This window comes from Seriola aureovittata, chromosome 16 (genome assembly GCF_021018895.1).
Source record: "Seriola aureovittata isolate HTS-2021-v1 ecotype China chromosome 16, ASM2101889v1, whole genome shotgun sequence".
Lineage (NCBI taxonomy): Eukaryota > Metazoa > Chordata > Actinopteri > Carangiformes > Carangidae > Seriola > Seriola aureovittata.
This window is the reverse complement of record NC_079379.1, coordinates 3,298,635-3,325,180: the sequence shown is the minus strand read 5'-3', so window position 1 is coordinate 3,325,180 and position 26,546 is coordinate 3,298,635. Positions and strand designations below refer to the sequence as shown.

At 42.5% G+C, this 26,546-nt stretch overlaps 1 protein-coding gene across 17 annotated transcripts in view; it reads left to right on the top strand.

Moving 5' to 3' along the window:
* macf1a (microtubule actin crosslinking factor 1a) overlaps positions 1–26,546 on the top strand; it is a 233,585-nt gene that overhangs the window by 123,522 nt on the left and 83,517 nt on the right. For all 17 annotated transcript variants that reach the window (XM_056400190.1, XM_056400193.1, XM_056400191.1 and 14 more), the window contains 30 exons: positions 4,661–4,827; positions 5,341–5,453; positions 6,277–6,383; positions 6,912–7,031; positions 7,818–7,913; positions 8,402–8,529; positions 8,892–8,985; positions 9,510–9,664; positions 10,332–10,635; positions 11,128–11,256; positions 11,403–11,480; positions 12,511–12,672; positions 12,958–13,062; positions 13,924–14,019; positions 14,344–14,469; positions 17,330–17,482; positions 20,982–21,136; positions 21,572–21,698; positions 21,829–22,012; positions 22,298–22,464; positions 23,036–23,214; positions 23,327–23,465; positions 23,607–23,800; positions 24,048–24,207; positions 24,431–24,514; positions 24,792–24,899; positions 24,998–25,096; positions 25,278–25,400; positions 25,522–25,613; positions 25,995–26,130. In XM_056400190.1, the coding sequence (XP_056256165.1) occupies positions 4,661–4,827; positions 5,341–5,453; positions 6,277–6,383; positions 6,912–7,031; positions 7,818–7,913; positions 8,402–8,529; positions 8,892–8,985; positions 9,510–9,664; positions 10,332–10,635; positions 11,128–11,256; positions 11,403–11,480; positions 12,511–12,672; positions 12,958–13,062; positions 13,924–14,019; positions 14,344–14,469; positions 17,330–17,482; positions 20,982–21,136; positions 21,572–21,698; positions 21,829–22,012; positions 22,298–22,464; positions 23,036–23,214; positions 23,327–23,465; positions 23,607–23,800; positions 24,048–24,207; positions 24,431–24,514; positions 24,792–24,899; positions 24,998–25,096; positions 25,278–25,400; positions 25,522–25,613; positions 25,995–26,130 (4,080 nt within the window). The remainder of the gene's footprint in view (positions 1–4,660; positions 4,828–5,340; positions 5,454–6,276; positions 6,384–6,911; positions 7,032–7,817; positions 7,914–8,401; positions 8,530–8,891; positions 8,986–9,509; positions 9,665–10,331; positions 10,636–11,127; positions 11,257–11,402; positions 11,481–12,510; positions 12,673–12,957; positions 13,063–13,923; positions 14,020–14,343; positions 14,470–17,329; positions 17,483–20,981; positions 21,137–21,571; positions 21,699–21,828; positions 22,013–22,297; positions 22,465–23,035; positions 23,215–23,326; positions 23,466–23,606; positions 23,801–24,047; positions 24,208–24,430; positions 24,515–24,791; positions 24,900–24,997; positions 25,097–25,277; positions 25,401–25,521; positions 25,614–25,994; positions 26,131–26,546) is intronic.

Sequence of the window (26,546 nt, the reverse complement as noted above, 5' to 3'; positions counted from 1 at the left end):
GTTGCAGAGCTTACATACACACATGTACAGACCTGAGTGAGCTATAGTCCAGCCCTGTGTGGTGCTATACAGTGTGTGGTCATGTTTGGGTTGCATCAGATGTCTGGGGCTCAGTTGCAGGAATGATTAGAGTGTGTGAGTTCTTGTGCTAGCTTACAGCCCTTCAGCTTCTCCTTCACCTTGAAAATGAAAGAGCTGCTGCAGCTGCTGCAGTAGCAACAGATGAGCGACGCGTTTCACAGCGGCTGCCATAGTTCACTCAGTTTTCCTCCACATTATAAAGACAAGCACAGCTGGTGACGTCATGTCAGGTTGTCTTCAGTGCTACGCGTCTTATTTGATGCACAGTTGCTGCTGAGTCATGAGAAACGCGCACACACACACACACACACACACACACACACATACAGATACTGTAGATCCCAGCTCCACAGAGATCCCTAGTTCACCAATAATCAATACTCCTGTCTTGTGTGGGTTCCTGTGTACATGTCAGGATGTCTCTGTGTTCAGTTTAAAGTGCAGCTGTCCTGTTGCAGCTGTGTGTGTGTGTGTGTGTGTGTGTGTGTGTGTGTGTGTGTGTGTGTGTGTGTTGGTGTGTGTGTCGGCCCTTTTCTGCATAAAAAGGGATTTGAAATGCGCATTCATCAGTGAGACGCTGCTTCGTTGAGCCTCCAGGGGATTCTTACCACACACTGAATCCACCACTCAAATTTATCCATATACCCGTCCTCCTGTGTCTGAAGCTATTCGGCCATCCGTCCATCATCTGTCTATCTTTCCCTCATCCACCCATCCGTCCTTTTCGCTGTGTACCAGTTTCTTTAAGAGCCAATAGAACCATCTTTTCTTTTATCTTCTCTTCCTTTCCTCCTCCTCGGTGTTGTCTCCTCCCTCCCTCCCTCCCTCCTCTGCACACAAACTTCAAAGAGGCCATGTTTTAAAAGAGGGCTGGTCCAGAGCCCCAGGGGGCAGCGAGTGGATCATGGATGATTGTGACAGGATCATGGCTGCACTGAACACCCTGCTCTGATCTCACTGTGTGTTTATCTGTGTGTGCTCTATGATTATCTGCAGTAACAGTTGCATACACACACATATACTTACACATCATCCATGAATTTACACGTTACATACAGACCATCATCAGAGAAAAGTGCTCAGTCTTAAAACCAGGACTTTAAACATGCACCTGCCGTTTACTCCTGTATGTCATGTGACCACAGCTGTGATCTGTTTTTGTGTGTGTAGCCTATATGGATGGAAATGAGCATGTATCATGTTCACACGTTTTGTCTGAATGGCTGAGTTTGATGTCTGCAGAAGTGCATGTGAATGTCACATCGAATGAGGCAGGAACTCTAGCAGAAATTAGTCTCAGTGCACTAATGATATAAGTAAAAGTAAATGATTTCACAAGGTAGAGTGGCGTATATTTAAATGACTCATTAGTTCTAATGCTACAAGTTAGAGCTAAAGAGGAGTCAGTTCAGTTAATTAAACAGTTGGTCTTTCGGTTTGTTTGCTGAATAACCAGCAGGTTAATCAAGCAAATCATCTGATGTTAGGTTGACATGCTGTAATGACTACACAGATTCTTAGTTCACATGATTTCCAACCAGGGAGAAGTAGTTGGACAAATTGTACTGAGTTTTGGAGCGTATGGTTTTAAGGATGCCCCTGACAGTAATGCTATGCAGAGACAAACCATGAGCTGCTCTCTTGGGATACAGGAACAAAGATATTGTGCAAAGTGGGCTGTTGAGGGGGATGTATGATGCCTTATCCAGTTTCCAAAGGAAACACTGCCCAAAAAGATCTCTAACTGGAATACAGCACACAGCTTCACTTGATCAAAGGAGGTCGCAGCAATATTTTCAGTCATTGCAGTATAATATAGATACAGTTGACCAAAACCTGAAACAATGGAAGGAGATTTCGAACAAGCCAGAACTCATGAATTATGTTCCAATCAAGGATTACTGCACGGCACCACATGCTCTATTGAATTTACAGAGAAGGCCAAGCTCCCTTTGTGCTCAGTTAAGAACCACTATGCAAATATAAAGGTGGCGAAGAGCAGCTTTTGTGTTTTTTTTCATCTTGGTGTTGTTCATGGTGAATTTCGTTTTCTGTCCCGTGTACAGTGACATGAGGAATAATCTGTTTGAAGAACCCTGATGTGTTTTGTGTGTCTGAAGGTAATATGCTGAGTCGCCTCTTTAATAAAGAGATTTTTGTTTTAGTGACATTTATAGAAAAAGCATGGCAGACAGAGGACACTGTATCCATTCTATAAGGACGTTTCTATCATGGAAATGTTCCCTTCTTAATCTGTGGAGATATTTCTTGTGATTTTTCTCATGGACCTCCTGGTTGTTGTTACTGTCTAGTGTTTGGACCAGGTGGACAGTGTGTTACTGTATAATCCTTGAAATGTTGTGATCATAACAGTAATCCACTTCCAGTTCTGCAGTGATATTTACCTTTTACATTTAGGAACAGATCCCTGTTCTGCTGCCTGAATATGGTGAAGGTTTGTTCTTGACCGCTGCAACATGTACGTGTGATAAAATGTTCAAAACTCAAGCTTCACTGGCTTTTTCAGGCAGATTTCAACCACATCTCACTGCCAAGGTTCTGTAATCTGGTCACGTGATAACACGCTCCATTTGCAAAGGAAGAAGGCCATGAAATACAGTAAAAAGCTCCTCAAACAGTTAGCATATGTCCTCTTTGGAACATCTCAGAGGGTGTGTTCGAATCACCTGAAAATAAGGAATAAACGAATGGAAGACGTGCACATCAGTCAGCGTAGGCTCCGTGTGCAGATGCAGCCCTCACACAGACAGACTGCTGTATCAGTATTCAGATGGAGGATTAGAAGCTCTGTATTTCTCTGCAAAGGAGCCTGTAGAGGCAGAGACACTGAGTCCTGCAGAGAAACACACACCAGAATTTACATTTTCAGATTCCCATTCAAATCACACACTGTGATATGTATCATTGTTTGCTCGTGATATGTGTTCTCACTGAGACACTGGTGGGAATGATAACCTGAAAGTTGTGTCACACACTTGAGGGGATGGATGTGTAGAAGATGGGTGTAGTTGTCTGGAGTTGCTGTTTGCATATCAGGAGTGTGACAGCAGACTCTGCTCTGTGTCTCTGCATGTATGTGGGGATTTATGTTTTTCTTTGGATGAACAGGAATATTAACCCATAAGACTTTATGTGAAGCTGCTACATGCAGTATGCTGCATGTCACCCCCTCTCCTCTGCTGCCGGCCTTGTAACTCATTTTCATCTCCTCTCCTCTCCCTCCCCCTCCTCTTCTTTTTGGCTGTTGCTGCAGTCCCCTGGCACACACCGGACTTTCATACTGCTCTATATTAGCAGCAGGGAGAGAGACACACCGACAGACAGACACACAGACAGACGGTCAGAGGAGGAGGAGTGTAAGGACAGTCAGTGAGGGAAGGAGGGATGACAGAAGAATACTGATGACAATAGCAGCAGCCAAGCACTGACAGTTACTGCATATACATCACTCCTCCTTTGTCACTGTGGACCGTTGGACCTAAAGAGAGCAAATTGAGAGGAAGGAGGGCGCGGAGGGAAAATGGCCAAAGTGGTCGTGTAGCTCAGAGAAACAGAACACATAGATAAAGAAGCGGTCGGTCTCCATGGAAGCCTGGTTTCCCCTCAGACTCGCCCTCAGTAAATATATATGTCTTCACAGTGCTTCCAGGAGCTGTGTGTACCAGCATCAGCCAAAAGGCATCTGTTGTAAGATAATACAAGCTAGTAATCTGAAATGATTACAGGAGAGTAATTATCGAAATGTTTTGAATAGTCCTGATTTGGTGAATGCTATTTCCTACAACAAGCTGAATCAAAGAAGACCTAAGAATTATAAAGTATTGCCTAAAAAATTCTCCTAAAAACCCAAAGATAAAGCAAAATCAAAACAATATTTGGCTCCTTTCTGGGGGGCTAGTACATAGCTGAAGTCCCTAGCTGAGGAATCAAGGAAGGAATCGTCATTTCACAGACAGATCCTATACGTCTGACCTGTTCTGTGGTATTCAGTTCACTGCCAGTGAAAAAGCACTGGGGGGAAATGTGACGAGGTGAATGAAGAGGAGGAGCAGGATGAGACTGCTGAGCAGAATGATCAGCATCAGAAGCAGAACAGATGAAAGAACGGGAAAAACTGAAGAGACAGATCGAGGTTGGAGAGGGGGAGTCACGAGACAGAAGGAGAGGAAGGAAAGGAGGCAAAGTGTGTGTGTGGGGGGGGGGGCACAAGCTAATGAGCAGACGAGACGGGAAATGATGGAGTGAGTAAATAGGAAAAAACTTCCATTAGTAGAAAAATACATGCGTCTCGGTTTCATTATCAAACTCAGACACGTTTTGTTCCACATGCTGAAGGTTGATGATGAGCGACGGCACGTGACAAAGCGGTCGCATATTTCTGCCGAATCATTGTGGTTGTGTCTTTATGTGAGTGTAACAGGATCATGTGTGCTGGTGTGTGAATGCATCAGTACAGAATATGCATATGATTCATTCCTATGATTTTTTATTTTTTATTTGAATGCACCATGTGAGAGACAGGAAGTAGTAACCCCTCTTCTCCGCCCGTTCCTTCCAGATTTCAGAGATCTATGTGAGCGGCGAGTCGGGCGACCTCACAGCCAAAGAGAAGCTGTTATTATGGAGCCAGCAGGCGACAGAAGGCTACCCAGGCCTCCGCTGTGTCAACTTCACCTCATCCTGGAGCGACGGACGCATGTTCAACGCTCTGCTGCACAGATACAGGTTAGAGGACGAACGGCGAGAGAGTGTCACCTGTGTTAGTATTAAGTAGTGGTAAAGTCTGATTTCAGAGAAGACTGGCTGTAGTGTCTTACCGTTATCCCTGATACAAATAAAATGTATTGAGTTCAACAGCAATCAACTGCCTCGAAGTCAAACTATGAGTTTAACGGCCTGCAATGGTAAAAATCCTTAAATGCTGACACACAATTACTCAGAGAAACACAGGGCCTCAAGGTGGTTCAACAAAATATGCAAATAATTCCACAACAACAATTTTTGACAAGTAATTGTAAACTGCTTTGAATTCACAAGTATATGCATAAAAAGTGAGGAGTGCTCAGCCCTCTCTGAGGCACTGCAGATACTGTATATGTTGTACACGCACTGCAGAAATAAGCAGATAGACCGACACCCACTCGAATAACACGTCCCCTCTGTGTGTGTGTGTGTGTGTGTGTGTGTGTGTGTGTGTGTGTGTGTGTGTGTGTGTGTGTGTGTGTGTGTGTTTTCCAGGCCAGACCTGATCGACATGGAGATGGTGTCACGGCAGAGCAACCGTGAGAACCTCGAGCAGGCCTTCGAAATCGCTGAGTCGTTAGGGGTGACCAGACTGCTGGACGCTGAGGGTGAGACTGTTAATCTGAATGGACGAACTGACCGGCTGACTCTCTGCCCAATCAGGCTGAATCCTGGGAAACATAACAACTGTAGTCGACAACTACATATTATTTATGCTGCTCAGAGTTTTTTTTTATGTCTTGTTTATTTCTAGCTTTTATTTTGGAAGTCTGCCAACATAAGAACATGCCAACCAACCCCAGTGACTGACTACTAAATTACTTATGTTCAAACTCTCCCCTTAATATCTTATATTCGGCATATCTGTACTTATTCTGTATTTTGTCCACAGAAACATATTTAAATCCGCTCACCACAGGCCGTTAATTGCCTGTGAGCAGTGACATTGTGGCTGGTGTTGACCTCTTGAGTCCTCTGTGTCTAGTTTAGCAGCTGGAAGAGTGGGATACTGTTGAATGTTTGACTGATCATTCTTTATAGTTCCTGTCTAATGCTACATCTTAGCATCAGCTAGCTCAAACTGGCCAAAGAATAGTAGCTGGATGATGTGGTTTCAGGTGGTTTGAATGTCAGATTTTTTTTTTTCCATCTTTACTTCTTTCATGTTTGCAGATTGTCTTGCTTCTAGTAGTTGTCTTATTTGACTTTTTAATATATTAATATTTTATGGTTACGCCTATTGACATTTTATCCATTAAATTATCTTAAATTCAGAGCCAGAGGTGATTTGCAAACATTAAAATTCAAATTTCAGGATTTCAGGATAATATGAAAAACAAATAATCAAATCTTTTCTCATGTTTTTAAAAAAAAAAAAAAAAAAATTCAGTTTTTTTTTCTCTAATTCTCATTATTTCTCTCTCTCCTCAGATGTTGATGTTCCGTCTCCGGATGAGAAATCAGTCATCACCTACGTCTCTTCCATCTATGATGCCTTCCCTAAGATCCCTGAGGGAGGAGAGGGCATCTCCGCACATGTATGTCATCCTCTGCTCCACCCATGTTCCCCAGCTCTAACCTTGAGCTCGTTATAGCCGGATGTTTCTCTGCTCTGCATTCCTTCGTCTTACAGGCATCATTAATTAAGATTTTTCACATTGTTATTTGTGCATCTCAGTTTCAGGGTCATTCTTAACATGCACTACAGTTGAGAGTATACTGTGATACAGTCTGACTGCATCAGCTGTTGTTGCTTCATCTTATGTTCACTTTTTAAAATGTTTAATGATTTTTCACTTTATTCTCGGAGGAAATGTTCTTTCCATTTTGTTTGTTAGTCAGCCGTGCAGCTTCATGAGTAATGACCTGGAACTTCCAAGTTATGATGCAGTTATTTCAATGGCGTTGTAGTCATTTACTAAAATTTACATTTTGTAAAATGAAGCCTATCTGAACGCATTTCTGAAGCATTTGTGAATTTATGATGTTTCCACTGTGAAATAACTGATTCACGTCTCTGCGTCTGTCTTTCCCTCCTTCTCCTTCCTCCTCCTCTCCATCATCAGGAGGTGGACCAGCGCTGGTCAGAGTATCGGTCCAGGTTCTCCTCTCTGCTCCAGTGGAGCCGCCAGCATACGGCCCTGATGGCCAACAAAAACTTCCCACAAAACCCTGTGGAACTCAAGGTGAGTACCCAAATTGATTTATTCATCTTATGCAGTTTCTCATTACTTCCGTTAAATCAGTGTCAGCATTTGTGTTCATATAAGCACAGAGAGAGGAAAAAGACTCTAATCTCTCTCTCTATAGCAAGTTTAAAGGATAAATTACCTTCAAAAACAGAACGAATGTATCAGCACCGTGTGAAAATTGTCTCTGTACAGACACAGTAGATTTATTATCTTGAGTCTGTAATTCAAATGACTGCACATAGCATGAATACAAACTGTTTCTCTAAACACTCTCTGGCTGTGGTGAGAATCAGATTCCTTCTTTGTTTCCTCGGCTTATTCTCTTCAGTCCCACCAACATGCAGTCAGGAAAAAAGAAAGCTGACAGGCAATTTCTGTAAAGCCTCCAGAGAACAAATAGAGGGACAGAGGGAGGGGAGGCCAGGGGTTTAATAAAATGGAGAACAACAGAAAGACGATGTTCGGCGAGCGAGAAAGAGAGTGAAGCATTCAGATTAAAAGGAAATAGTTTGCAGAGGAGAGGCATAATGTTGGAAAAGGAAGAATAAAGGAAGCTGCTGTGACATAATGTCTGAAGACTGAGGGAAAAGGAGGGAAAACGAAGTAGCTTGAGATGACCGGAGAGAAACTGGCTAATGAGCACCCAGGGAGAGACTCGTGATTACAAAGCTTTTACCTGCTGATAACAGGTTTTGACTTTGTGCTTGACCTTAAACAAAGCCTTTGATAATACTGACCTCATAACACTCATAAGCAGCTCCTGTCTCTCTCCTCCTGCAGGCACTTTACAACGAGTACGTCCATTTCAAAGAGACGGAGATCCCCGCAAAGGAGGTCGAGAAAGGTCACATCGAACACCTCTACAAACTGCTGGAGGTAAGAATGAACAGAGGCAGGAAGGAAGAGAAGAACACGAGTGAGGGGGAAAAGAGAACAGAGTGCAGAGATGGAGGAGAAGGTGACCAACATTTGGCACCATGTGCACGGCTCATTTTGTATCATGGGGTTCAGCTCAGGGGGGGTCATGTGAATGTCACTGAGAGAGAGAGAGAGTTTTGTTGTGGATGTGTCTGTGTGAATTGAGTCATACGTTTCTCTCCCAGGCCAAGTCATCTGCACTGTCGTGCTGTTATCAATGCAGCAGATTGTTTGAATGAACACAAACTCATGATGTCTGATTATAGTTCCTCCTTTATTCTCACTCAGCTGATGTTACCAGAGTGTTTGTCTGTGGTGCGACTTATGATCGCTCAAATATAACTCTGATGTAATGATGTCTTTCAGTGGAGTGTGTTAATGCACTTGCACTGAAGCATGGTGGGATATTAAGTACATTTTTATCCTGTGTGTGTGTGTGTATCCAGGTGTGGATAGAGTTTGGTCGTGTTAAGCTTCCTCAGGGCCTCCATCCCAATGACCTGGAGGAGGAGTGGGGGAAACTCATACTGGAGATGCTGGAGAGAGAGAAGGCCCTACGGCCAGCTGTGGAGAGGTACACACAGAACACACAAATACACACATGCACACACACAGAGGTCCAGTCAACTGCCTACTTTGACCAGGATGCATGTAATTAGATGAAAACCACTGATGCAACTCTTGGTGTGTGATTTTCAGGGACATGTGCATATAACCCCTGTGTGTGTGTGTGTGTGTGTGTGTGTGTGTGTGTGTGTGTGTGTGTGTGTGTGTGTGTGTGTGTGTGTGTGTGTGTGTGTGTGTGTGTGTGTGTGTGTGTGTGTGTGTGTGTGTGTGTGTCTCTGTGTGTGTCTCTGTGTGTGTCTCTGTGTGTCTCTGTGTGTGTCTCTGTGTGTGTCTGTGTGTGTCTGTGTGTGTCTGTGTGTGTGTTTTCAGGCTAGAGCTGCTGCTTCAGAGAGCCAACAAGATCCAGAACATGGCTCTGGACTGTGAGGAGAAACTCACGCTCGCCAAGAACACACTTCAGGCTGTAAGCACCGACCCTCTCTCATCTTACGCGCTTTTAATTTCATACACACACAAACACGCGCACGCATGCAGGGTCCTCAGCTTTACGTAGGGTAAATGTTTCATATTCTTCATAATAGTTTACAGTGTATTAATGTGTTAAAGCTGTAACAGTAAGTGCGCTTCTGGGACAATAAATATTTACTCACCACTTCCCCTGGATTCTGCAGACACAGAAACACTGAGTCTTCATGCAGTCAGCATGGAGACAAACTCACCTTAAAAACCTCTGTCTTTTGTAGCATTTTGTAGTGTTCTTATTCTCACTATATTAATCCAGTGTTTTGTGCTGCATTGTCTTGCTTTTCTCATAAGGCCTACTTTGATTTCACTGTGTTGTCTACTGAATCGATGCCTTGGGGAAACACTAAACCTCAGAATATCGCAGCTCATCAAAAAGTACCTTTGCACATAAACCAAGTAAGAAAATCCCTGGAAAATCTAGCAAACAAAACCTGATCAAATCCTCCATCCTCTGGTGTCCAGGACATGTCTCGGGTGGAGAGCGGCGAGGCGGTGCAGTGTGAGAAAGAACTGGCCTGTTACCTTCAGGACTGTGAGGCTCTGATCAGACAACTCAACCTGGAGCTCAAAGTCCTCCGAGATGAGAAATACTACCAGGTGGAGCAGCTGGCGTTCAGGTGAGTCAGCAGAGAAGAGGTTGATGGATAAAGGTTTTTTTTTTTACTCCAGTGAAGAACGTTTGGTAATAAGTGTTCAGCTCTGTGAAAGAGGTGCTTGTATAATTCATTAAATTTAATAAGCAGGAATGCAAACAGCTTGTTGCACCTGATTATAGGTCAATCATTTGCATTATTTTGCCATTAAATCCTATTAAAGTGTAAAAATGAGCTGCGATGTAAATCAGCGCTGCCAGAAAAGAAGCAGAGAAAATCCCCATTTTGTGATAATTCACCTCCATCAGTTTTAGAATTTTAGACCTTATGAAACTTAATGAAACAGCCATTTTGAAAATTTTCCACAGTGTGATGCCCTTTAATGTAGGACTGCAGCTATAACTATAGAAACTGCACGATTTGAGCCTCTTTCTTCTCAGTATTTTGCCCACAAACTATCGAGGACAAGCTGTCTAGGCAGCTATGAGCTTTGTTGGACGTCTTGAATGAACAGTTAAATGCTTCTCTCACTTTAATGCGTTTCTGGTCTCATTGTATGAGACTGTAAGACAGGGTCACAGCTTGAAATCACTTTACCTACTGGGGAAATCAAGGCAGGGAACGTAATAAGTACCAGTCCGCCCTCCAGTCACTTTTATTATTATTACTTATTTTTGTCCCTCACCCCCAGAGTGTCGTGCCTTCAGGAGGAGCTGGTCTCCCTCAGACTGCAGTGCTCCAGTGTCTACAGGAAGGGACATTTCTCTCAGGCCCTGGGCAGCACCGGGGCTGAGCACCCCACCCAGCGGGCCACTGACAGCGGCCTCTCACTGGGACAGACGCTGCTGGGAGCTGTGGGAGTTGTGGGGGCTGTCGGAGCAGCGCTCCTGCGGCGACCCATGGCTCGTTCCCAGCTGGTGGCCATGTCTTCATCAGAGGACGAAGGAAGCCTGAGGTTCATCTATGAGCTGCTCGGATGGGTGGAGGAGACACAGGTCGGTCGCTGTAATACTTAGATTTAGTTTGATTTCGTGAACAGTTATTTTATTTCTGGATGTTTTCTCTTTATTGGATTAATGATTTGGTTTATGATCAGAAAGACTCAGAGAGCTTCAGAGTACAAACAGAAAATCAGAGAAGCAGAAACTTCTGCTTCTGATACGAAAAAAAAAACAAAACAGAAATTGTACATCATGAAGTGATTCTTCAACCTTCTACAAAATACCAAGAAAAAGAAAAAAAATCTCATTATGATAAATTTTTTATATTTCAATGGAAAATGTGATTAATTAATCCACAGAGTCATTTAATCTGAAACCGTCAGAGAGACTGAACAGCATTAACAGAATCAAATCTACATTCAAAAGGCATTACAAGCCGGAGAACACATTGAACTGATACTGAGGGGCGAGTTAGTCATTCAGAAAAATGTAAAATGAGGGAAAGAGCTTGTATTTGTATGAACTGTGGGTCTGTGTGTGTTACAGGAGCTGCTGGAGCGAGCTGAGTGGGGCGCAGACCTTCCCTCTGTAGAAAACAACCTCCAAGAGCACAACAACATACACACTGCAGTCGAAGAGCTAATGAGCAGCCTGCAGGAGGCACGCAGCTACGAGGTACGCACACACACACACACACACACACACACACACACACACATATCACTCACTCACTCACTCACTCACTCACTCACTCACTCAGAGAGGGCTCTGTGCTGACAGTTGTGGTGTGTACTGAAGCTGTGCTGTCTCTTGTCCCACAGGCTAAAGTTTCCCCCAACTTCAAGAGCAGTTACTCTGAAACCCTGGCCAAGCTGGAGCACCAGTACTGCAAACTACTGGTCAGTGTCAAAACAAGAGCTGTGTGTGTGTGTGTGTGTGCTTGCGTGCGTGCGTGCGTGCGTGCGTGCGTGCGTGTTTTGTTTCTCAGTTCACCCCCTCCCTCAGTTAATCCCTTTACAGCATGACAGGATTCTCATGCTAATAACACACAAATCTGCATCTGCTCTCTCATTTGTTCCTTTCCCTAAATTTCTCTTTCATTTCTTTGTTCCCCGTCGCTTCTGCTCTCTCTCTATTTCTTAACATATTATTAGAGCTACATTTGTAATAAAGTCCTGTATGTAAGAACACCTGCTTATAAAATGAACCTTGTATTTCTTGAATAAAACACTCTTAGAGTTGTTTTGGTTTTAGTCTCTTAAAGCTTCATTAACAGTCTCCAGTCAGTTCAGCTGCTTTATTTCTGCCTGCTGCATTGTTTTTTCTTAAGATTCATGTGCTTACAGACGCACTTATAACAATCTACGTGATAATATTATCCAGAGGAACATTCAAAGTAGAGCATTACTTCTCTTCTGTGAGGCAAAAACATCCACTTGGAAAAAATAAACCGCAGATGTTTGTGGTATTAACGTCACTCGAATAAAAGTGCCAGTGTGGGATTAAGGAAACATTAATTATATGTGTTCAAATATGATAATCACTGACTTGACTGATTTCTCATGACTGTAATATCACAAAACAGTTTATATATGCTGCAGGAACTAAAGCAGAAAAAGCACAGAGCAAGTTTTCTTTGATAGTTTAAGAAATTCTTGATGGATTATGATGCTTTTTAAAACATTCCTTTTTGTAGAGAAGCTTATATAAAGACACGTATTTAAAATGGCTCATTAAATACCTATTATTCATATTGAAAGGCCGGTTCTGTTGCAGTGATTTGTCTTTCTTTCTTTCTCCACATCACTTTATTTCGACCTTAAAATCTATGTAAATGAACCAAAACCATTTCTCTCTCTCTCTCTCGCTCATTTCTCTCTCTACTGCTGATCAGCATGACGATGATGTATGTTTGTGTGGTTGCCATAGGAACATTCGTCATGGCGCCTGCGGAGCTTGGAGAGCCTGCATGCGTTTGTGTCCCACTGCACTGAGGAGCTGATCTGGCTCAACGAGAGGGAGGAGGAGGAGATCGCCTTCGACTGGAGCGACAACAACACCAACATGAACGCCAAGAGAGAATTATACAGCGTGAGTGGAGGAGGAGGAGGAGGGAGAAACAGATGCACACTGATGGTTTCCTCAAGTCAAAAACAAAGACCGCAAACCTCTGTAATTTCACAGGAAACGCTGATGTTATTGTATCTGAAAGAAAAACAGTAGACATACATAAAACAAGCTCCAAATATGCCCAAACATTTATTCCACATACAGAAAATCTGAACTCAGACAAGAAGTACTGTTTGTACACAGACAGTGTTTTAACAGTCAAGTGCCGTAAAATCCTGAAATCAACCATCCTTGTTGTGTTTACAGGAAATGAGGGAAGAGCTGGATGAGAAACGAGACATAATGCGGTCACTTCAGGAAACGGCCAGCCGTCTGTGTCAGGAGAACCATCCAGCCAAACAGACTGTGGAGGTGAGTGTAGGAATTCATTCGGTTGAGCTGAATGACCTTTAAAGATGTCGGGGTTTTGTGTCCATGACTCTTTTTGTGGCAACTGTTCGAACAAAATCTCTTTGTTAAAAATGCTCCTTGACAGCAAACTTGATGTTTTGTTTTGTTTCACAGATTTATTATTATATTCAGAAGAGCATAAAAATTAATCTGACCTTCTGTAAACCTTTTTGGCAAAGAGGAGAAACTGCTGTTTGCATCTAATAGAAACTACATGACAATGTAAAATACTGGAATAACAATACGTATGTGGGGTTCGGTTTGCACCAGTCACATGTTCACATGCTCCTCCATCGCTGCTCAGCTGAAAATAGTAAAGGCCAGAAAATGAGTGAAATCCTGAAAACCTGACTGTGACTGTGCTGATCAACATCCAGCCATGGTCCTTTAAACATATACATGCCCCTTTGCTAGATTTTACGAGTGCTGTGTGACAACCTGTGTCAATTTTCAATTTCAATTCAAAGCACAATTACAAACATTCAATGGAATCAAGTTATCAAAGAAAAAATGTCAATAACATTATTAATTTAATAAAATACAATAATGGTTTGAAGGAGAAAAAAAGCACAATAAAATTATATCCATATACACACACACATATATACACATAAGATAAGATGTACCTTTATTGATCCCCCATAGAGGAAATTCAAATATTTATACATAAATATTCATATATACATATGCAAATATACACATACATAAAGGTATACATACACAGTAAAAGCAGCTCTCAAATAAACAAAAAGGAGACGTGCTGTTATGAATTAATGATTGTCTCTCTCTTCCCTCTGTCTCCATCTTTCCTGACGTCCTCAGGCGTACAGTGCAGCCCTGCATACTCAGTGGCAGTGGGTGGACCAGCTGTGTGTGTGTGTAGAGCAACATCTCAAAGATAATACGGCGTACTTCCAGGTGAGAATGAAAGTTTTATTACAGTGTTTATCACGTCAATGTCGGAGCAAGACGTGTAGTAGCTGTGTCCTCCTTGTAACCAGTGTCGTCTTGGCAGATGACGGCGTGAGGTTTTTACAAATGATTTAGAGGAACATGTTTGTTTGACTTTCATTATGCACTCAGGCCTCTGACTGCCAAAACATGATGGTTCTTTAATTTAGAATGAGGATAATTATTCAGTCCTCAAATTTGTTTCTATTGAAAGTGAATGAACTATTGCAGTGAAATCATTTATGTTCATCCAAATGTTTCAATCTCTGTCTTTTTTTAATGTTTCTTTAGTTTATGAGTGACGCTCGGGAATGTGAGTCGTACCTGCGGCAGCTCCAGGAAACCATCAAGAGACAGTACACCTGTGACAAGAACAGCAGACTGAGCAAACTGGAAGACCTGCTGCAGGACTCCATGGTATCTGCTCTGTTTCTCTGTAACTCTGAGTCTCAGTTCTATACAGGGAAATGATATAGTCATCTCTGACACCTTTATTACAGCATCTTTTTATTTTTGTTAAACCTTGGTTTTATCTGAAGTATGTTTCACCTAGGACCTTCAGTCTTTGGTCCAGATTTAGTCTATTTAATGCTAAACCCCAGTGGATCTTTTTTAATAGAGGTTAGTCAACACTAAATCTCCATTTCAACACAATTAATCCAACAAGAGTCTTTCATTCACCATCAAATAAATAAATGTCTGTCTCTCACAGCAAGGAGCTCATACACATTGTTTATTAATTCCGGTTTTAGTATCTATTCAGAATAGAAGAAGCTCAAGTTGAACTCTGCCCCCATCATTTTAGATATTTATTTGTTTATTCCTGCAGATGTTTTTATGATTGACTTTTAATATTCACAGGGGATTATTGCTTATTCTTCTAACAGCTCCAAATGATGTCATGTAATACACAGTTTGTTTATCCCAGTTTACTGGGTGTTCTCTAAGGTTCAGAAGGAGCTGCTGCCACCTTGTGTGCACACTGAAATTCTAAACATGACATATTGAAAAATAATCCCGGACTGAGGCTTGAACATGAATGAATGGTCGTATTCTAACACAGGAGGAACAGTATCTGAGGTGATAGTGACTGTTGAGCTCGGCCTCAGGCAGCTGCAGCACGCCACACCACAGGGCCAAGTAATCTGTTCGCTGAATCATCCCCCGGTGGCACATTTGTGATACTGCCATCTTCACACCTACCTTACTTACACACACACACACACACACACACACACACACACACACACACACACCTCTGACTTCAAGCAGATGGCAGAGTTAGTGTGGGCAGCGCCACAGGTCAACTGAGCATATCCTCCCATCAAAAAAGTGTGTGTGTCACAAACAGCAGCTCTTTGCACTGTGTTGTTATGTACTGTACAGTGTGTGTCTACATTCACATGCCATAGAACAGTGTTTACCTCTCTGCGTGTTAGCATCTGTCTGATGGCCTCTGTCTGCCTCTGTGTGTGTGTGTGTGTGTGTGTGTGTGTGTGTGTGTGTGTGTGTGTGTGTGTGTGTGTGTGTGTGTGTGTGTGTGTGTGTGTGTGTGTGTGTTAATCAGTTTCCAGCTCCAGTTAATGAGATTTCCAGTTCGCTCTGCTCCATTTCTCACTGAAAGATGAACTGATTAGATCATGATGGTCAAAGGTCACTGTGACATCAAAAACACATTTTTGGCCATAATTCAAGAATTCATACACTGATTATGACAAAATACACCTACTCCTTCAATTCATCCAAAGTCTGACCCAAGATTTTTACGCCTCCACGCCGGCGACAGTCAGAGCCAGAGGCGTATTGTTTTCAGGTTGTCCGTCCGTTCGTCCCATCTCAGTAACACCTTGACAGAACTTCTTCAAATGTGGCAAAAACATTCACTGGGACTCAAGGATGAACTGATTAGGTCTTGGCTGTCAAAGGTCAAATGTCAAGTCAGTGTGACCTCACAAAACACTTTTTAAATTATAATAATATTATTATTATAATATAATAATAATTGCTATATATGACTCTGGATAAACAGGGATGTAACCTTGAACTAGTCTGAGTGGAGGAGGTGGCAGTTCTAATTTTAAAAAATCAATTAATCATCATCAATCATTGAAGCAGTGCTTCTCTTATGATCTTAATTGTTTTTATAGTTTTAGTTGTCGATCTTGTGGTCGTAGTAATTAATTAGAATTCCTCATGTACCCACATGTTGATTTATGACTGTACAAACTGTGTTTGTCAGTTAACTTGTTTCGGTCCAGCAGTGCCGCTGAATCTCATCTCAGTGTGAAATTCATCTCAGTGTGAAATTCATTTCAGCGGCGTAATGTATAAAGTTATTACCACCGGCCCCCTCTCAGCTTCCCTCTCTCCATCTCATTCTGTTGCTACCTCTCCCTCCGTTGATCTCTTTCTTGCTGTCCCTCTCCTCTCAGCCCGTCTCCCTGTTTGTCGCTCTGTAATGAATCCTTAATGACTCTCTCTGCTGGGGGCGAGACAGAAATGAAATGTAATTCCAGCAGTCAGAGTGAAGAGCACACAGTTAAATGTTTCATGGTTAGGACTCCACACATCTCAGGAGCTACAGGCTAACTAGAACTTGCAGGATTTGCGCTTTATCTAATGGAACATGTTGTTGAACATAATGCGTTTGATATGATTTGAGCAGGTTCTTGTGTTGTCAAATCAAAACATGTCAGTGAAAGACACACAGTCATACTCTAAGCAATGCTAGCAGCTCTAGGGATGGCTGTGTCGTCAGTCCAGCACTGTCATACATTCTGAAATATCTCAACAACTATAGGATGATCTGGCACAAACCTTTCTACACACGGTCGTAGTTCTCAGGCGATGCATTATCATGACTTTGAGGACCCTTCGACTTTTCTTCTAACGCCACCATCAGGTTAACAGCTGTGATTTTGATTGAAATGTCCTAAGGAGAGCGTTCCACAATGTGTCCAGGCTAATAGCTAATAGCAAACGCCGACCTCCTTCTGCCGATCTCAATTGTCGGTTGGGCACATACCATGTAAACAAATCAGAATGCAATTGGGGATTGAGCCATTTAAGGCCTTAAAAGTCAGCAATGAAATTTTAAAATCAATCCGAAATTTAACAGGGAGCAAATGAAAGGAGGCGAGTACCAGAGGAATGTTAAACTGTTCAGGATCAGTAGAGTTCATTGACAGACTCACAGAACATTATAACTTTAAGACTAACTAGAACCTGAGGTGATGAGCAGTTTGTGAATGTCTAACGATTTCTCTCCGTCCTGCAGGAGGAGAAGGAGCAGCTGATCGAGTACCGCAGTACGGTGGCAAGTCTGGTGGGCCGGGCCAAGACATTAGTGCAGCTCCGCCCCCGCAGCGCAGAGAGCACCCTGGGAGCCACCACACCCATCAGGGCCATCTGTGACTACAGACAAATAGAGGTACGGCACCCACATATATTATACTTCACGAACACGTGCGTGTGCATGTTGTTCCTTTTCCTCTCAGTGAATAGTTAGTGTAAGTTTCTGATGCTGAAAACCTGGAATCTGTGAATCTCTCCAAGCAGAAATAATCCTTATCTCAGGTGTTAATGAAGGTTTATATAAGGAGCTCCTCTGACTACCAGCACAAGGTCGTCACAAATGATGTTTATATTTAGCACCAGCTCACCGCTGACCTCACCACTCTATTGTTTTGACCTTTACCACGAGCCGCCTCCTCTCCGCCCTGCACTCTCTCTCCGAGCCCTCCCCACAACCACTCTGTGGCTTCTCTATTTTAGCTGCTTCCTCCACGCTGTGAACTTCTTCTTTAGACTGATGACAGCGTCTACACAAACTCTTTTCTCAGTGTAGGTGCTTTTATATTGATGAATAGATTACAGCTGTGGAAGTTTTTTTTTTTGGTAACATTTCAACACAACTGTTTTCACTTCATTTTAACTGGCACATACTGATAGCAGCTCTCAGTTTGGAAGCTGAAGAATAATGGCGGCGATCCAGAATCTATCACTGACATAATTCTCACAATAGATGATTTTTTTTTTTTGCCTTCGTTTGCCTCAGAAAAACTTGCTGTGATTGGATCTTTGTACGAGCCCAGAAATAGCCAAAAGACACTTTGAAGAGATTTGAAGCTGCGTGTGGTTTTTTTCCCTCAGTGCCACTTTTATTTAACACATAGAAACCAGCGCAGTCTTCCTTTCTCTGCATCTCACTCTCAGCTGCTATGTCCTCAGGGAATGTAAAAGCTGATCAATTATACATCTGTCCCATCCCCTCTGCAGGCCGAGCTGAAAACCATCACCTAGCTCTCCAGCAGCTTGGCACGGACACGCAGCTGCCCCCTAATGCTGCTATTTTTAGTCTGCTGTATTAGATTCCTCAGGGTCGATTTGTTCACTGAAGCGTGCTGTATGTGACGTGTTGTATCCAGGTGAAGGTGGTTTGGTTCTCTGCCGAAAAACACTAAAATAAAGCAGTGTGTGCTGATGTTCACCAGACAAAAGTGCACATGACCAAAAGTAATCTTTCTCTCCTTCACTTTCCTGTGTGTTCTCCTCTTTCTCTCTCTCTCTCTCCATATCCCTATGTACCTTTTTGCCTCTCCCCTCTCGCTCCCTCCTCTTCCTCATCCTCTCCCCTTCCTCTCGTCTGTCGGCTGGGCTGGCAAGACAAACATTCAGGTATAACTGCCTATATTCTCCCTCTCTCACCTCAGATTCTTACACTGCACACACTATGCTGTGGTTGCCCCTCTCCTATCAGCTGGTCTTAGATCCAGATTTAGTTTCTCTGCTCACTGTGAGTCTGATACCAGCCCTGGCCGGTGTCTTAGGGTAAAACTGTGAGCTGTGTATTATTTAAAGGAATTAGCAAAAAGCAGCACTCTAGTGAAAATTTGCAAAGACTCTATCTTAGAAAGTTTGGTCACCCCAAAGACAAAGAAGCTGTCTCGAGGCAATGGCAGGTTTTTGAAGATGTAACAGTGAAAAACACTGGCAGCAGTTTGATCCATGTGTCTTGTCATGTAGTTTCATTTTCTACAGCAGCGGTTCCCAAACGTTTCCAACTCACGGTCCACTTGAGAATTTAATAAATGTCGGTGGCCCACATCCGACCCTAAAACAAAACAAGTATATAATGTGGTCCAGCCAGCGACGACTGCAGAGTTCCTACCAGAGGCTTATCGTACTTATCACTTTGTTTGTTTGTTTATTTAGATCCCATTAGTTTTTGCAGCTATTCTTCCTGTGGTCTACACAGGTTTGATGTTGACAGTACAACCATACATATAAACAGTACTCATCACAACACAATAATACACATAACACAATACACGACACGTAGTAATGCACATAATAAAAAAGGTGACTCAACAAACACAAAGAAAATAAACAGTGAGCGGCTTTAATACGCAAAAAAAGGAAATTTTCAACATTTTGAAGCTGTTAAAGATCATTAAGTTTTTAGACATTTAAAAACATTATTTATATTTTTATTTATTTATAATTCATATTCATATAATATATATTCAGAATCTTTTCACCAAAATTGTAATTGTAACTTCATGGCCCAACAGTGGGCCACGGACCACAGGTTGGGAACCGCTGTTCTACATGTTAATACCTGCACACACTGAAGCTTCTGTAAATTACTGGACTCACTAGAGGGGAAACTGCTTTAGTTTCTTTTGTAATTTGTGTGTCACTGATTGAATTTGTAGTTTTTCCCTCTGGAGAACTACAGTAACTGCTGCCGGAATCGTTCACTCACTAACGTGCTTTTAAACAGTGATGCACTCACTCAGCCTGAGAAATATAAATGAATACATCTGTAACCACAAATCTTTGAACTAAACCAGGTTTAATGAATCATAACTTCCACCTTTAACTTCAGTCCCTGACAACAAAGTTTAGCATCGATCCGGATTATCTAGAGGGATATTGACTGGTAGTCGACCCTTACAGTGGGTCCTGGATCGAGACCAGTGGATACGGACTGGTAGCAACCACTGAGCTGAACTGAACTGAATTTAACACCGAGGCTCATTCAGTCAGCCAGACATTAACAAGTGGCAGCTTTGAGCTTTAATCTACATTTCATGTATTTACTGTATGTGCACAGCTTTGCATTATTGATGTACAGTATCTGATGTGTGTGTGCAGGGCAGGGGTGAGAGAGGGTGGTGGGTGGGGGAGGCAGTACAGCTGTAGGCTTTAATGTGCAGCCCTAAAACTCTCTCCCACAGTCATGGCTTTGCCTTTTCTATATTTTATGTTATTTTAAAACTGAATTTTCCAGATTCTAATCCCAAACTCTCTCTCTTTTTGTCCTGCGCTGGGTTTCTTGGGTTTTTTGTCTTTATTGCTGCTCAGGTGAATTCTAGAAATCCAGCCCAGGTGTCAGTAAAGTTTGAGTTTGGAGAATATTTGCTGCTTTCACAATAAAAGCTTTTCAGTTCAGAGGTGCAAAGCAGCTCAGACTCTCTAATGTCATATCATGTCAGGGCTTCTGCTAACTTCATGAAACCCATGAATGTTTGTATTTTTTGTTGCATTATGAGTTTGGTGCGATCAGCTTTTGGTTTACGTGTTTTCCCTTCTCTCCTCCTCGATTTCACCTCCCTCGCTTTCTTCTCCTTTTCCATCTGACCTCTATTCCATCCATCCTGTCTTCTAACCGCTGTCATCTTTCTTTTTCACCATTTCCTGACTTTCTAATCATTTGTCCTCCCTCTCTACTAATTATCTCTCTTTTCCATCTTGTTCTCTTCATTCAAACTTCATCTGTCCGTCTTCACTCCCTCACTTACTCCCAACACCTGTTTTTTCATAACCCCTGTTTTCCTCCCTTCCTTCCTTCATCCTCCATTTGTTCTCCTTCTGTCCCCCTCTCTGTATCTTTGCATCCATTCTGCACCTCCACCTCCTCTCAGATCACGATAAGTCGAGGAGAGGAGTGTGTGCTGGAGGACAACTCCCAGAGGACCAAGTGGAAGGTGATCAGTCCGACAGGGAACGAGGCCATGGTCCCCTCAGTGTGTTTCACCGTCCCCCCTCCCAACCAGGAGGCCATCGACACAGCCAGCAGGTCAGACTGATACTGATACTGATGCTGTGTCATTAAGGGGCTGCGCTTTCATTTTGTAGATTCATTTTTACGTTTGAAATTCACAAGAAATAACAGGATTATTGATATTTTATTAGTGAAATATGAATGAACATATTCTACTAATAAACACAAAACATAGAAAATCTGAACTGTAGAGGCTCTAACTGATATAAGTCAAAACTATTTCACAATAGATGTTTGAAGATATGAGTAATAATGTTAAAGTAGCAGATTATCATGTATTTGGTTTAAAGATTTAAAGATTCATTCTACATTTTCATGATTCTTGTAATTTCACAACATAGTGGATTTTTGTGTGTGTGTGTGTGTGTGTGTGTGTGTGTGTGTGTGTGTGTGTGTGTGTGTGTGTGTGTGTGTGTGTGTGTGTGTGTGTGTGTGTGTGTGTGTATACAGGACAGAGCAGTTATACCAGAAGGTCATGTCTCTGTGGCATCAGCTCCATGTGAACATGAAGAGTGTGGTGTCCTGGCACTACCTGCTCAAAGACGTCAGGACTGTCTCCGGATGGACCCTGGACACGGTGAGATGCAGTGTGTGTATGTGTGTGTGTGATAATTGATCCATTAAATGTTGAGCTTTTAACTTTAAGGAGGAGGCATTTGTGAAGCTACCCTTGTACTTATCTTCTCTTTCTGTGTCTCACCTCTAAGGTTCGATGTCAGTCTCCCTCGGAGCGGCAGCAGGTCCTGGATCACCTTGAGTCCCAGTTTGCTGACTTCCTGTCGGACAGCAAAGAGAGCTCTCTGTTCACGCCGGCCGAAAGACGAGAGCTGGAGAAGGACGTGCAGCAGGCCCAGCAGCACTGCCAGAACCTGCTGCTCAACATGGAGACCGGTCAGTGTGACAGGGACCTGGTCTAAGTTTGATTTCACCCCCAACCCCCAGATGGTAGCTGAATATCTCTGTTACGTGAGGTTTAATGTTTTCAGACATGAACCCTGCTGAACACTGAAGCTGAAGCGAATCGGTGGCTCTGTATAAGAGGATAAAGCTCAGCATGTCAGAGAACGTTATTCGTCTTCATTAAGTCATCTCTGGAGAGTGAACAGCGAGCAGATTTTTATAATATAATTATTATAATAAAAGTCTGTGTGTAGATAACACTTCTTTCTTCTCCAGTGGAGAAGGATGAGTCGGTCTCTCGGTCGTACCTGTCGGAGCTGCAGAACATCAGCCTTCGTCTGAACGAGGCCGAGCAGAGACTGATGAGGGGAATTCAGACTCCGCCCCCCAGCAGGCTGTCAGCAGACATCTCTGACAACACTGTCCAGATTGCAGAGCAAGAGGTTAGTTAGTTAGAGCCCCATCTGCTGGTAGAAATGTGCAACAACAACCTTTTTAACTTAGTAATTACTTTTATCAGTTAATATTTCTTGAAAAAAATACTTTCTTTAAAAACACTAAAGAGTTTAATCTTTGGTTTCACACTACAGTAAAGGTTTTGTTGCAGTAAAACTTTTTTACACTGTTGTGATGTATATTAATAGCAAAACAAAAACTGAATTCATTGATTGATTCAAGAGAAATCCAAATATCTGATGCCAACCATGTGATCAGAAATGTGATGGTTGTTATTTTACTGATGTTAATGATTCTTCTGCCTCAAAAGTTCTAATCGTTTTTGAAAATACTTGTTTTTATTTTATTAAACTGGGTGAACCAGTTGTGTTGTGGTGTCTTTTTTGAAAATGACTGATTTTGTAAAAGCCTTCTGTTTGTCAGTCTGGGATTAGAACAACAGGCAACATTCCTATGTTGAGTTACTGTTTGCTCAGTAGAACAGTATTTTCCCTCATCTTGATCTCCATGTTTAGTTTTTACCTTTAGCTAACCTCTTAAATTGTCGTTCCTCTCCAGAAGCTGCAGTCGGAGCTGGACGGCCTGCGCTCCAGTTTGGGCGACGTGTCTCGTCGCTGCGTCAGTTTCTTCGAGGAGAAGTCGACGTCCTCCAGCGTTCCTGTCCTCCGGTCCGAACTCAATCAGGCTGTGGAAAAGACAGACAGACTGCACAACCTCTCGTCTGTCTACCTAGAAAAGTAAGTGGGCTCCTTTTGTCTCCTCCCAGCGTTCTCTCAGATTGGTTAACTCTGAGATATGAAAAAATAGTATATAAATATTTAAAACGGTTTATTTCTTCACCTCCTCAAGGTTAAAGACAGTAGACGTCCTGATTCGCAGCCTGGATGAAGTGGAGAGCCAGGTCAGGAAGTACGAGAGCAGACTGAGTGAAGAAGACATAGTTCCTGCTGACACCACGGCCATTCACAACCTCAGAGATCAACTTGGGGTAAGGGAAAAACTGTCACATAAAATCTTCTAGAGACCAGCTAAAGGAAAAAGACTGACGCCGTGAAACTATTTGACTCCAACCTTCACTCTGCATCATCTCTATTTATTTCTTCTGCTTTCTATTTTTATCTCTCCCCAGAAGTGGCAGGCTGAGCTCGCTGAGCAGGAGGACATCTTCCAGTCTCTGCAGTCTGCTGTACATCGAGCCAAAGAGGCAGGGTCTCAGCTCAGCAGGCTCCACCCTGACCGCAGCCCTGAGCTGGAGCTCTACCAGGAGAGAGCCAATCAGATGGTAGAGAGATGGAACGGAGTCAGGAGACAGATGGAGACACGGTGAGCAGGACAGGGTGAAGATGAGAGAGAAAAAAAGAGTAAAGATTTGGGGAGGAGAGAAGGAGGAAGGGGAGGATTAATAAGTTAAAATAACAGAGTGTTTCGTCACTCTCACTGCGCTCTGATCTCTGATTATGTAGAGAAATTTATAATGACAAAGCAAGTGACGAGCCACTGCTAAATACCTCATGTTCAAATACGCTATACTATTTTTGTGTGTTAAACGTCTTTTCCTGTTTGACTGCAGACGAGCTGACCTGGAGTCTCTGGGCTCGGCCCTGCAGCAGTACAGACACGGTCACTCTGCTTTGATCAAGTGGATCGAAGAGACGACGGAGAGACAAGAAAACACACAACCCGGACAGAGTGACAGCAAAGCACTGTCTGAACAGCTGGCCCAGCAGACGGTGAGTCACACTGACATCACTGACTTAAATCTGTAGATCGATGCGCTGATTGGACAGTTACCTGAAAAGACAATGATGAAATGATTGAGTCCATTTGTGACAGGTGATAGAAACATTGTTTTGCATCAAAAGGTGGAAAAACAATAGAAAAGCAAAGTGGATCTTACACATTGTATCTGATTGACTTAAATAAATGATTATTTTTGGCTGGTTTTCTTTTCAGGCATTAGTAGCTGAGATTGAACAGAATCAGACCAAACTGGATGAGTGTCAGACTCACTCCAAACAGTACTGCACCTCAGTGAAGGTAAGACACTGTTCCAGAAATCTCTCTTCATGTTGTTTTTCATTAACAATATTTCAAAAGTGTGAAATTGTATATAAAGATTTTTACTTATTTTAATGAAATGGTCCTAATTATCTGATAGTCACTGTGTTTGCATGTAAATGCATTTGATAAGTGTCTGTTTGCAAACATCATTACATTCCATTTTAAAATATACTTAAATATTCTCTCTGTAGATGTATGATTGCACAGCCACTGTTCTTACTCACTGTTGTTCCACTGTGGCTTGACTGTGTAGGACTATGAACTGGGGCTGATGACATATAGAGCCTTTGTAGAGTCGACACACAAGTCACCAGTCAAGAGGAGGAGGATGCACTCTTCCTCTGACGCCATCACTCAGGAGGTACGGACAGAAGAGACAGTTATAGTTAGTTATATATTTTATCTACAGCACAAATAATTAAGCTGGGTGTTTGTGTAAATCTGGGTGTATCTCTGCAGTTTATGGACTTGCGAACACGCTACACGGCCTTGGTCACCTTGACGACCCAACATGTAAAGTACATCAGTGATGCACTGAGAAGACTAGAAGAAGAAGAGGTGGGACTTTGTTTCACTATAAATCGCTATCTTCTTAAATCACTGTAATGAAAAAAAAGTAGAATTTTCGTATATTTTCAAGCAGAAATAAAGATTTTTCAGTTACTGTTGATGTTTGAGATCAGCTAAATATGGTAATTAGTTAGATTTGTCTTTTTAAACATGTTTTTAATCGGTGCAGAAAGAGGTGGAGGAGGAGAAGCAGGCCCGAGTCGGCCAGGTTTCAGATCTGCTTGGCTGGGTTCAAGGCCTCCAGGGACGGACCGGGGGCCCCAACGCTGAGTCTTCACTTGCTGCTCAACAGGTACAACAGACATTTAATATACATCATCGGATGAATGTGAAAAAAAGTGTTGGTTCCTGCTTTTCTGTTTAAGTGTGGCAAATATTGTACTAAGCATGTTGTTCATCTGTGTTCTCTGAAGGCCATCACTGAACAGCTAGCTGCCAAGAAGGATGAAGTGGCTGAAGCCATAAGGAGCACACAGGTGTTCCTGCTGTCAAAACAGGCCAGCAAGTAAGTTCAGATCATGTGCACGGACACACACTTACACTACACAAGCAGTCCATGATCTGGATGAAACCTCACGGGAAGGTGGGAATATTAAGGGAGTGCTTCAAACTGACAGGTTTACAGTAATATACATGTAAGAGAATGATGTACTTTACAGATTGTTTAACAAGCCGTTCAGCTGTTTTTCTTAGGGAAAGCTGTATTTATCCTTCTGGTAAATCAATAATAACAAACCATTTTAGGTTTGGAAACTTCTTTAACTTAAAACTGTTGAAATTTGAATGAATTTTGTCTCAGAACTACTTTGTGAAACCTGCGAATGCACATCACACATTCAGACGCACATTAAACACATGACCCTGCTCTAATCTCCTCCCTCTCCAGGCTGTCCCCAGAGGAGCGTGCTCATCTGGAGGCCCAGCTGGACGAGCTAACATCCACCTACAACCAGATGTGTGATAGCTCCACCCAACAGCTGCAGCAGCTGGAGCAACAACTTGCCAAAGAGGAGGAAAGAAAGGTATACTGGTTGGAGGGATGGGCTGAGATGGAGAAGAGGTTCTGCAGATTGATGACAAAAATTTCTTTTCAAAAAGTATTTGTGAAGGTGCTTTTACAAAATGTTGCTCTGAGTCCAAATACGCTTGCAAGCTAAGCGTGAGTTCGTGTGTGTGGGCCAGCAAGAGTGCGTGTGTGTGTAAGTGTGTGTGTTGTACAGCATGTTGTGTGTTCACAGAAGGTGCATTTTTGACAAATATCACCACTTTTGACGAATCTCACTCATTGACTTGTTATGGTTTAACAAACATCACAAACCCTGTTCAGACGTGTATCCAGATGATCTGAAAATTCCATTTTCTATTTCAATGAATAATTTGGCAGTCTCAAAATGTAATCTTGAAACACTTCTGAAGCCCACTTTAATAAAAGGGATAC